This window comes from Dreissena polymorpha, chromosome 11 (genome assembly GCF_020536995.1).
Source record: "Dreissena polymorpha isolate Duluth1 chromosome 11, UMN_Dpol_1.0, whole genome shotgun sequence".
Lineage (NCBI taxonomy): Eukaryota > Metazoa > Mollusca > Bivalvia > Myida > Dreissenidae > Dreissena > Dreissena polymorpha.
In genome coordinates this window covers 56,402,049-56,414,556 of record NC_068365.1, presented here as the reverse complement: position 1 = coordinate 56,414,556, position 12,508 = coordinate 56,402,049, and the positions used below count along the sequence as shown (strand labels likewise).

General features: G+C 36.8%; 1 protein-coding gene across 1 annotated transcript in view; it reads left to right on the top strand.

The window, feature by feature from the left end:
- LOC127850936 (dystrophin-like) overlaps nucleotides 1-12,508 on the top strand; it is a 245,613-nt gene that overhangs the window by 27,497 nt on the left and 205,608 nt on the right. Inside the window, exons 7-16 of the mRNA XM_052384337.1 lie at nucleotides 364-545; nucleotides 1,588-1,823; nucleotides 3,055-3,161; nucleotides 3,749-3,880; nucleotides 4,284-4,463; nucleotides 5,836-6,105; nucleotides 6,510-6,597; nucleotides 6,946-7,187; nucleotides 8,531-8,675; nucleotides 11,722-11,894. Coding sequence (XP_052240297.1) covers nucleotides 364-545; nucleotides 1,588-1,823; nucleotides 3,055-3,161; nucleotides 3,749-3,880; nucleotides 4,284-4,463; nucleotides 5,836-6,105; nucleotides 6,510-6,597; nucleotides 6,946-7,187; nucleotides 8,531-8,675; nucleotides 11,722-11,894 — 1,755 coding nt within the window. The remainder of the gene's footprint in view (nucleotides 1-363; nucleotides 546-1,587; nucleotides 1,824-3,054; nucleotides 3,162-3,748; nucleotides 3,881-4,283; nucleotides 4,464-5,835; nucleotides 6,106-6,509; nucleotides 6,598-6,945; nucleotides 7,188-8,530; nucleotides 8,676-11,721; nucleotides 11,895-12,508) is intronic.

Here is a 12,508-nt window from a genome sequence, read left to right as displayed (position 1 = left end):
TGTTTATTTAAGTTATAAAAGTAGGGGACAGCAACAAGTTTTTCTGCTGATTAAAGTTTCATTGTTTGGTATAATGTAGTTGCTATAATAAAAAGAGCTTCTCTGAGCACATAATCCAGTGTCCGGCTTCAATATTTACCTATTAATGTATTTAACACAGGTATGTTAACATGTAATGCCTGATCTTCATAAAGCCTCTAAAAATAACACAATGATATTTCTGATTACCTGTATTTCAAATTTACTTGCATCAGTCTTCAGTTATCCAGCTTGGATCTAAAAAGGGCAGGGGGGGGGGGGCTATTTTGTCAAAAGAGAACTTTGGAGCCCTTCTTCAAAGCACACAATTACTCCTACTTTCAGGCTTTTATGTTGGAGCTTACTAAGCACCAAGACAGTATAGGGACCGTGCTGCGTGACGGTAACGACCTCATTGTGGAGGGCAAAGTCAAGGTAGATGAAGAGAACGAGATACGTGTGCAGATGGGTCTGCTGAACAACCGCTGGGAGGAGTTGAGGCTGAAAGCACTTGAGAGGCAGAGCAAGTTAGTGCAGTGTAACCCTGTACCATTCAGAGACTCAACAGATGCACATTCTGTTTTTGTTTAAGTCCCATAGAAAATGGTATTAAATTAAAGACCTTTCTTGCTACATTCAAGATTTAAAGGGTCCATTTCCAATACCATTATACTAACTAGAAGCAAGCAGCATAAAACCTGAAACACTGAGTTACTTGAAGGCTGTTGGTTTTATTCTGGTTGAATACAGCCATTTTCACTTTGCTTCTAATTTAGTGACCCAATTAAATTCGAATTCAGTCAAAAAGATCTTAAATAAGTTTGATTTTCTAAGAAGACTACAAACATTTGGGTATCTGAGTGGTAAAGTGATCAGGTGGAGTTTGGGTTAAATAAACTAAGCTGACAAACTGTTACATCAGTTTGAGTCAGGTTTGTGACACAGCTCTTGTTAAAGTCAAATTACTTCTGTAGTATACTTAACATTGAAAGTGTCATGTAGAAAGCCTTAATAAACAATTAAATTACACCTATAGATAAGTCAGCGTTGCCTATTATATTCAGAATTTAACAATTTTATGAAGGAAGATGCATTTATTATATTATCAAATTAAAAAATCAGTTTGAATTGTCGTGGCATCATTGTGTAGGAAGGTTGTGTCTGTCTATAAAGGTCAGCTTGTTTGATGATGATAATGGAAATGAGTGCTTGTATACATTACAGAGGGTGGCTTTTTCAATCCTTGACCTTGCCACATGATTTGTGTGGGACTTGGCAATAAAATCCCTTTTATGCCCATTCTCTCCTGGCCTCCGACAGCTACAATTACAATAACTAGGGCAAATCATCCATTTCTGGCACTAGTATGTGCACTTAGTACTGGTTAACTAAGTTACCCAGGAAATGTGTGAGTAGGTTAACAGTCCACTGTAATATGACTGAAATATTGTTAAAAATGGTGACAAATTCCAACAAGCAATCAATCAAAAAGTCTATTAACATGAAGATATCATGATACCCTGGCTTCATACTCAAACGTGATTCGTATATTGAACATGTTTTTTCCAGACTTCAAACCTCCCTCATGTCCCTACAGCAACAACAGCTTGATGACTTGGCAGAATGGTTAACAAAGATGGAGGCTCGGATCAGTGTCGAGCGGAAGCTTGGCTCAGATTTGGTCCAGATCAGGCAGCAAATTGAGGAGCACAGAAAGCTTCAGGGTGAACTTGATCAGCAGCAAAAGAAGGTAGACAGTCTGCAGAACATGGTGGTTGTTGTGGATGATAACAACACAGAGTCAGGTGGGTGTCTTTACCCTTTTACCTACCTCTCAGATACCCATGTTGATGCTTTTGTTGTCCTTTGGAGAATCCAATTTAATTGAAGACCTTTCATGCTGGATTCATGTTTTAAAGCCTTCCTTTCCAACCATGAGGAACTGAAGAGCAGCAAACAGCATAAAACCTTAACAGACTGCAAGTGATGTGCAGGCTGTTCTGGTTTTATTCTGGTTGCCTTTTAGCCATTTTCACTTTTCATTTTTAAGGGAAAGGGTTAGGTTAAACTTTGATTGTCCAGCATTCTTATTCGCAAGTCCCAGGTGAATGAATAAAAATCATATTATATGATAAACAATAGTTCTTGCTGTATATGTTATAAATAAAAAAGTAAAAAAAAACTTATGGAAGGCTTTCAGGAAATGAATCCTGTCATAAATTTGTTGATATCATTTAAAAATGCAATTTTGCCTCAGTTTTAAAGTCCACAAAGTTTGAATAAATTCCTTTGTGCAGTATTGAAAAGTTAAACAAAAAAGGAAAAAAATATACATGTGAAGGGAAAAAATTGGCCAGCCTGTTCTTGCTTTGTTTATTCAAATTTTAACATGCCTGCTTTGACAATTAATTTTTTTAAATAGTTCTGTAGAACTTAACTGTTTACAGTCGCCCAGACTTGGAAAGATGCAAAATCTTTTCATTAATATAAATTGGATGACCAACAAAATGAAACAAACAGGCTTATCATAGAAGACACTCTCCACTTTTATGGAAGTTTTCTCTTAAAGAAAGTCTCTTCTATATAAATCCAGGTTTATGCCATCAGTGTTGTCCTTGATTAGCCTGTGCAGACTGTGCAGATTAATCTGGGACAACACTTCACCAGGGCTCTCGATGAGTTATAATTTTATTTCACCATATAAAAGCCATTTTACAGCCATTTTTCAATAATAGTCTTAATGCGTATACAATACATTTATCCTTTGTTTTAGTATAGAAACCCATATTACACAAGTTCTAGAATGTCCAGTTTTAATCTGTTCATGATACAATAAACATAATCTGGAACTTCAATATAAGCCTGAGTATAATGAACCATGTTTATAAATAAGTTCAATGCTCATACATTGCCATGTTATGTTGTCATCATACATTTTCAAAAGCATGCATATAAACTCTCATGCACATGCATGAAGCTTAATTTTCATAAAGGGCAGCTTGTATCTATAAAATGAAAATTTTTGCCCTGTAACAGCCTGTGAGGCGATGGAGGCCCAGTTACAGAGGCTGGGAAAGCGCTGGGCGGCCATATGTCACTGGACGGAGGAGCAGTGGCTCCTTCTACAGCAGGTGCTTGTTAAGGTCAGTATTGAAGTTCAAGGTCAAGGTCGTAGTTTTCAAATTGTCCCATGCATATGAAATAAGGGTTTATAGTTTAGTCCACTTTTCATAGTTTCCCATGGAAATAAATATATACATGCATGTTATAAAATGTATTTTGTAGTAAGCTTATGTGGAAAATTTTCATCAAAATAATGCAACACAGATAATGTGCAGGAGTCTAAAGTTAGTAAATTACACAATGCTTGCAACAAAAAGCCGCATTCTGCTTCAATTAACCCTTTGCATGCTGGGAAATTTGTCGTCTGCTAAAATGTTGTCTGCTAAATTTCAAAAATTAGCATTTTCTTGATTTTTCTCAAAGAATACTATCAGAATAGCAAACAGTTTGGATCCTGATGAGACGCCACGTTCTGTGGCGTCTCATCTGGATCAAAACTGTTTGCACAGGCCTTCAAAATTCGGTTCCCGCACTGAAAGGGTTAATACTCCTAGTAAAATATTGCAAAACAATTATAGTCCATGTAACACAAGGCATCAAAAAACTAAACTCAAATTGTTGTTTTTGCTGATATTGCCATTGAAACATCATTATTTGTTGCTACCAGTGGCAGAACTTCTCCGAGGACAAACTTGCGTTTGCTGACTGGCTGTCCGACAGGGAAACACTGATCCAGAAAATGAGGGCCGCTGATTTGTCCGAGACTGATGTAGCCATCAAGCAAGTTCAAGATTTAAAGGTTTGTTCTTGTTCTTTATTACTTTCATTTGAATTATCTGATTCTTTTTCAAGACTTTCAACACATCAATATTGAATATTTTATTTTTGCAAAACCTACATAGCAAGAGGAACAGCAACTATTGTGGATATCTTTTTGTTTGTGGATATTTGATTTGTTGATGGTGTATGTCCTGGCAAATTGTTTCTTTTTTTCACAGGAAATTTAATGACGTCATCCCTTTATCTTTTGAAAAAAATGTGTCAACAAAAACGCATAATTAAAATACAAACAAAAAATACAACAAAATAGGTTTATACTATAAGCATTTGGAAACCTTCTAGTGGGTATTTTAGGCAGATATTCAGGAAAAAATATTAACCATTTGACTTTGAAATTTGATTTCATTCCTAATTTACTTTAGACAATAGAGCGGGACATGGTGGTGCAGGTGCAGAAGTTTGAGGACCTGTATGAGATAGGTCAGCAGATCGTCCAGTGTGTGGACAATGAGGAAGCGGTCAAGAAGATCTCTGCTGACCTCGAGGCATTCCAGGACAGATGGAAACGACTCGTCGAGAACATGGAACTCCAGAGCAAAAAGGTTGGAGAATTTTTATAAGCATACGAATTTTGTAGTTGTTTAATCAGTGTTATCAAATTTAAACAAGGCGTATTATGGGAAAGCATGGCAGTACCCATAGAATTTGTTAAATAATTCAATGCTTCAAAAAGTTTAAAACGGATCATCTTTTTAATTTTATAATCTTCGAACTTGATGCCAATATTTATTGGCCTTATATCTGGACCTAGTTTGATTACCTGCCAGATTGGTTGTGGCACATCTAAATTATGGCTCTGAAATTATTCCAAATGGGACAAATTAATATTGTACTGTCCATATTCCAATAGTTTTAATTGTAACATCTTCAAACTTGTTGACAATTTGTATTGGGTGAATAACTAGACCAAGTTTAAAAAACCCAGCCAAATTGCGTGCAGCACTTCTAAATTACGGCCCTTGAACTATCCCAAATTTGCAAAATTTATGTTCCCTCTAATTCGTGGTGTAGGGCATATCCAATATTGATACAATTTTCATGCTTGCAAACTTCTTGATCTTTCTGTAAACAAAGAAAGGTTTATAGTATACAATCAACTCATAAATAAATGTAAAAAAGGGTTATTTGGTGGTTTAAATAGTGTAAACCTGTTGTTTGTCTACAGAAAGATCAAGAAGGCTGCAAGCATTTAGTAAACTTGTATAATGAACAAAAACTAGGGTTAGATCTGCACATGGGGCAGTCGTGAAGAAGCTGAGAGGACCTGAAACTCTGACTTACACACACACACGTAAAATAGAGTCAAGACTCTGAGCGTTCCATATTACTTGAATTTAGTTAAAAACAAATATTTGTCAAATTTGTTTTGTGCAGTCCGCACACACTAATCAGTTACGATACTATCCGCATAGGCAGGATATTTTTGCTTAGTAGACACTAATTTTAAACACAAAATTCCATATTAAGCAGAAAGTACCATCCTTGATTAGCCTGTGTGGACTGCACAGGCTGATCTGGGACAATACTCAATGCACATGCATTAAGCCCCGTTTTCCCAGAGCAAGGCTGTATAGTTTTGTGCCAAGCCCTCAATAGTTTCCACTTGCTCTAAGATTGTTGGCTTGAGGCTATCATGAATACTGTATCTGCTTAGCATGTCTGTATGAGATACAATAGTTTGGTGCCAACTCCTAGATAATCTCCACTTGCTCTCATATTGTTGGTCTTGGGCTAGTTAGCATGAAATATTGTATCTGGCTATTGCTGTATTAGATACAATAGTTTTGTGCCCACACTCCAAATATTCTCCACTTTGTCTCAGATTGTTGGAAAAAATGTTGTAATTTCTTAACATTATTGTATGACATGCAATAGTTTTGTGCCCAACACTCAATATCATCCACTTTCCCTTAGATTGTCGGCCTAGGTCTGGAGCTCGGTGACGTTCCCGAGGTTGCCGAGGAGACAGAGGTTAGTGAGGTCAGTGCCAGGCTGCAGAGCGCCGACCCAGTGGCAGCAAAGAAGCGCCGCGTGGACCCGTCAATCCGACTGGAGTTTGAACAGGAAGTAGCCCAACTTGGTGCCTGGTTTGAGAAGGTTGAGTCTGCGCTGGAGTTGCTGTCACAAGACGAAGGGGCCGGGGAGGAATCCTTTACCCCTGAGGAACAGATGGTGTTGATTGAGGTAAATTAATTGATGGTTTTAAATATATTCATTCACCCTGTCTTATTTAAACTAGTATTCTCACTTATAATTGTTGTTCTTTGTTTAATAAAATTGACTATGTTTATAACCTCTGAATTTCAAACTTACGACTTGTGAATAATCACGTATAATTATTAGCTAATATAAAATAATTTGAGTGGCACTGTGGTAAAATGGGGTTTAATGCATGATCGTAAAGTTTCGTTCCAGTCAGCACAGCTGGCTATTCAGGAACGACACTTTTTGTGTTAAGGTAGTCTGGAAAATCCAGTCTTGGCAGAAAGCGTCATCCCAGATTAGCCTGTGCCAACTGCACACTTTATGCACATGCATTAAGTCCCATTTTCCCAGTGCTAGGTTCATGTGTTTCCCGTGTGTTGCAGGACTCACAGAATGAGATAGACACCCAGTCCAGCAGTGTAGAGCGCCTTCTGCGACAGGGAAGAGCACTAGAACAGCAGCTGCTGGATGGTATGTACTGAGTAATGTCCCTTCACATTTTCACTCCATGTTGTATTTTTGTTGTTTATAATAAAATTTTAAATGATTCACTGTATGAGAAATAATTTTGTTATTGTTGGTTTGTTTGTTTTCTATGAGGAAAATCATGAAGAAAAAATGTTAAGACCTTTGATGGAATTGTTTGGTATAAAAAACTAATGATTTTCATATGCAAGGTAAAAAATTTGCCTTGATAAGTCAAAATAACAAAAATGATTGCATGTACACATTTTGAATGATTTCTTTTGTGCACATACGATGAGTGTTTATTGTTTGCGAGTTCAAATAATTTATTTGTATCATTTATTCATATTTCAGCTGGAGATTCCCCAGAGATTGTAACCATAGCAACAAATAAAATAGAGAAACGCTGGAATGCCCTGAAGACTCTGTTGAGTGCCACACAGACATTAGTGGAAATGAACTTGAACATGAAGAAGTTTTATGATGAGTTAAAGTCCTTGCAAGAGTTAGTGACAGGCTATGAAAAGTGGGTCGTTTCAGTGGAATCTGTGACTGATGAAGGGTCTGATGTTAACCGTCAAATTGAACAGTCCAAGGTTGGATTTTCTTCCGTTAAATGTATTTGCAAACATGTTTATGCAAGCACAGAGTGGGAGGCATTAGGCAGAACACTTGTCCTTCAGTGAATAAATTTGAGCTGTGCTTTGTGCAAAGGGGGTTTAAGACATGTGCGTAGAGTGTCATCCCAGATTAGCCTGTTCAGTCTGCACAGGCTAATCAGGGACAACACTTTCCGCCTTAACTTGCTTTTTAACAAGAAACGACTTTCTTGAAACAAAAAATATTATAAAAGCATAAAGTGTTGTCCCTGATTGGCCTGTGTGGACCGCACAGGCCTATCTGGGGCAACACTTTATGCACATGCATTAAACCCCCTTTTCACAGTGCACTTCCCATTTGTATGTCCGTATGTATATTCGTCTCGAAGCTTGTTGGCTCACCTGAACATATAGTTCTCATGGGGAGCTCTCAGGAAATCTTTCATATGTGTGGAAACTTTTTCATGTTGTGACTTCTCTTCAACCCCTTTACAGATTTTAATGCAATTTTACAGGAATTATATTAGTCCTCTACTAAATGTGTTTGACTCTTGCTCTTGGATTAAAAAATGATTTACATAGGCTTACACAGCAAATATGTGTAAAAAAGACTTCTTTTCTTAAAGAAAATGGCACATTGTCTAATATTTCTTATTTGACATGGTTATGGTTTAAAAATTACTTGACACATATCCCAGTGTGACCCAAATTCGACGATTGAACGGTTACATGAAGCAATATTTAGCAAATAATGAAAGAAATAATTAAATGTTTAATAGCACAAAATAATAATTTTAATCTCGGCTGTATTACTTTAAAATAATTCCAAGACAATAATCATTCATTTAATCAATACAAATAGAACATCGTCGAATTAAGGTGTCGTGGAATTTGGGTTACGGTAGGATAAAAAATGTTGTCGGTGAATTTCACATTATAAATATTGAATAAATCGTTTTTAATTTAGGAGACACTTGCATACAACCCTACTTATTTTAACTAGTCCTACTTTTTTATTGATTGACTGCTTTTCTGCTTGACTATTGTCAAGTTAATATTGGGCCATTTTTAATAGTCTATTTTTAAACACAGTAAACCAAGTACTTGCCAGATTCAGCGGATACTTACCTTTTTTTTACCATGGACAGCTTATTTAATTGATTAAGAAGTAACAAAACAGTTTAATTAGATAATTGAAAGTACTGGATTGTACACAAATAACACTACCTATTTTTTATAAAAAGGAAAATTGTATTTATAAAAGCCTTTTAACTAGTAAAGTAATTTGAATTTTTCTCTTACATTCATAGTCTCACTGTTATTTGCAAATGTTCTCACAGGTGAAACAGAAGTCAATGAAATCTCAGCAGGACCGTGTGAGTAAACTTGCAGCGTTGGCCAAGAATCTGTCCACCACCTCAAACTCTGTCAGACAGGATTTTGACTCATTCCATCATCGTTGGAACACTGCACTGCACAAAATAGGTATGTCTATCTTTTGTGTTTCATGAATCCTTTTTTTTTGCTTTATTTTCATGAAATATATGAGGTGTGTCATATTAAAACTTGGCTTAATTCATGTCTGTAAGTATCATCTTGGATTTGTCGCACACAGTCTTCACAAAGTTAACACACATTCCACACAGGTTCCACAAGTCAACATGCAGTCCACACTCAGACCGCACACAGTGCACACTCAGTCCATAGTTAGTCCACACTCAGTGCATACATAATGCACACAGTCTTCACTCAGTGTACACTCTGTGCACACTCAGTCCACATTCAGTGTGCACAGAGTCCACACTCAGTGCACATTCATTAAACATTCAGTCAACACTCAGTCCACACTCAGTGCTCACACACAGTCCACGCCCAGTGCACACTCATTAAACACTCAGTCCACACTCAGTCCACACTCATTAAACACTCAGTCCACACTCAGTCCACACTCAGTGCACACTTAGTGCACACTCAATCCACACTCAGTTCCTACTCAGTCTACATTCAGTCCACACTCAAACCATGTCCAGCGCATACTCAGTGCACACTCAGTCCACACTAAGTACACACAAAGTCCGTACTCAGTCCACAAGCAGTCCACACCCAGTCTGCACACAGTCCACGTTCTATATCCAAGACATGACTTTCTATGTACATTGCTATATGGTTGAAAGCGGCTTCTGGGAACAGAAAAGTGTATAGTGTCAACCTGATTAGTGATAGCTTGCATAAGCCAGGTTTTTCCACAACATGCCTCATATTATTTGTAATAATTTTTTGTTTCAATTAAGTTTACGTATGGTTAATGCCTTGGCAAGAAATTGTTAGTAACTTTTGTATCAAATTATTTTGTTCATATGTATTTATTATTTATTTGGTAAAAGCCTTGATGCCTTTATGATGAAATTGTGTTTGTGTTTGGTTTGCTAAGTATGAATGAATCTTTTGATTGAAATGCTGGAAAGTTTTCTTTGTATGCAATGTTTGTTTTATACTATTTTCTTAATAATTTGTTAAATTTATCTGAGCACCATTATTTTTCCTTTTCTTTTATTACATCAAAGACATGATAAAGAATGTAAACATTTATTTAATTTCCACCTTCCTAACTTTGATCATCCTGTTGGCAGAGAAACAAGAGAGTAAGTACACAATATCTGGCCACAATATGTACATCATATTATCACGTAACCTACTTGTGTTGTCATTGTCATGTTGCATAGATGTTCAGACATTACTCTAACCCTACTATGAATTGTTATGTTATAGTATTTACACCTATTGAACAGCTGCTGTTCTAATGATGTATCAAAACAGTTATCGGATTGATAGTGGTATTTGTTTAACAGTGTACAAGTAAACATATTTCATAGAATGTGTCACTTTTTGTAACATTTGTAGTTATTGTGTTTATAATGTAGAATGTGATGTTTATGCCCCCTTCGAAGAAGAGGGGGTATATTGTTTTGCACATGTCTGTCGGTCCGTCGTTCCGTTCACCAGATGGTTTCCGGATGATAACTCAAGAACGCTTAGGCCTAGGATCATGAAACTTCATTGGTACATTGATCATGACTGGCAGATGACTCCTATTGATTTTCAGGTCACTAGGTCAAAGGTCAAGGTCACAGTGACTCGAAATAGGAAAATAGTTTCCAGATGATAACTCAAGAATGCTTAGGCCTAGGATCATGAAACTTCATAGGCACATTGATCATGACTGGCAGATGACCCCTATTGATTTTCAGGTCACAAGGTCAAAGGTCAAGGTCACAGTGACTCGAAATAGTAAAATGGTTTCTGGATGATAACTCAAGAATGCTTACACCTAGGATCATGAAACTTCATAGGAACGTTGATCATGACTGGCAGATGACCCCTATTGATTTTCAGGTCAGTAGGTCAAAGGTCAAGGTCACAGTGATGCGAAACAGTAAAATGGTTTTCCGAATGATAACTCAAGAATGCTTACGCCTAGGATCATGAAACTTCATAGGTACATTGATCATGACTGGCAGATGACCCCTATTGATTTTCAGGTCACTAGGTGAAAGGTCAAGGTCACAGTGACTCGAAATAGTAAAATGGTTTCCGGATGATAACTCAAGAATGCTTACGCCTAGGATCATGAAACTTCATAGGTACATTGATCATGACTGGCATATGACCCCTATTAATTTTCAGGTCACTAGGTCAAAGGTCAAGGTCACAGTGACTCGAAACAGTAAAATGGTTTCCTGATGATTACTCAAGAATAATAAGGACTAGGATCATGAAACTTCATAGTTGCATTGATCATGACTGGCAGATGACCACTATTGATTTTCAGGTCACAAGGTCAAAGGTCAAGGTCACAGTGACAAAAAAACGTATTCACACAATGAGTGCCACTACAACTGACAGCCCATATGGGGGGCATGCATGTTTTACAAACAGCCCTTGTTATAAGTTTAAAACAATGAATGTTATGCCTTCATTATGCTGAGTAAAAAGCTTAACACTTACATAATTGCATGTGACAGCATGCACAAGTTTTTCTTAGCATTTTTACCTGAGACTTGATAATAATGTCATAATATACTAAATTGTAGTTAATTAAACTGCATGTTGGATTCATAACATCAGCTAACATCATTTTGTGTATTGTTATTAAACATTTCGATTACTTTGCTTCCAAAAATAAGATACCTTTTTGTATCTCAGCTGTTCAGTACTTTAAATTAAAGTGAGTAATAAGTATTTATTGTCTCCAAAATCAGTAATGTTTCCTACAAGAATAGTTTCAATATACCATTGATTTGAAATTGGTGTATATTGTTCAGCATAGTCATTTTCAAATGGCCCACTTTCCGCTTTTATAGAATTTTTCTTTTAAGAAACTCTCTTCTAAACAAAAATCCAGTTTAAGCTGAAAGAGTTGTCCCTGATTGTCCTGTATGGACTGCACAAGCTTATCTGAGACGACACTTTACTCACATGCATTAAGCCCAGTTTTCACAAAACGAGTCTCATATTTTCTTTTGTTGTGCAGGTGAGCGACAGAGGGCCCTCACTGATCTCTTGGAGCGTCAGCCGCCCAAGGCCTACATTGAGGCCATGGATGCCCTGCTGAGGTGGCTGGAGAACAATGAGGAGGTTATCCAGTCCGAAAAGTTTGTCGTCAAGGAGTTACCTTCTTTGGAGAAACAGCTGAAACATTTCAAAGTGAGTACTGGAGATTTATGTGAGTCCGGCTCAACAAAAACTGGGCTTTATGCATTTGCGTACAGGGTTGCCCAAGATAAGTTTATACAGTCTTATCAATCACAGGCTTATCTTGGGCGACTCTTTCCACTCAAACTAGATTTTCACTAAGAAGAGACTTCCTTAAAACAATAAATACCATAACAGTGGAAAGTGTTGTCCCTGATAAGCTGGTAAGACTACACAGGCTAATTTTTTACCACACTTAACCCACATGCATAAAGCCCAGATTTCCCATAACACACCCCATGATATTCTTTGATCTTTGGTCATGCTTTATGTTTATGTTTGCTGTATGTCTGTCTTGTATCTAAAATTGTAATCTAGTCAATAATGTGTCATGTCCCAAGTATTTGGTGTGTGTTCACTGTGTATTGTATTAAACATTCATGTTTGTTTTCACATTTGTTTGCCACTATTTCAGCATTATCATTTTTTTAACCAAAACAATCATTTATTGAATATGCCTTTACCACAGTTTAACCACACTGTTTTCTCCTATCTTTATATATTGCTGTTTTTAGGGTTGAAGGAGAAAACTGATACATATAAGCTTAGCAGATAAAGAATTTTTT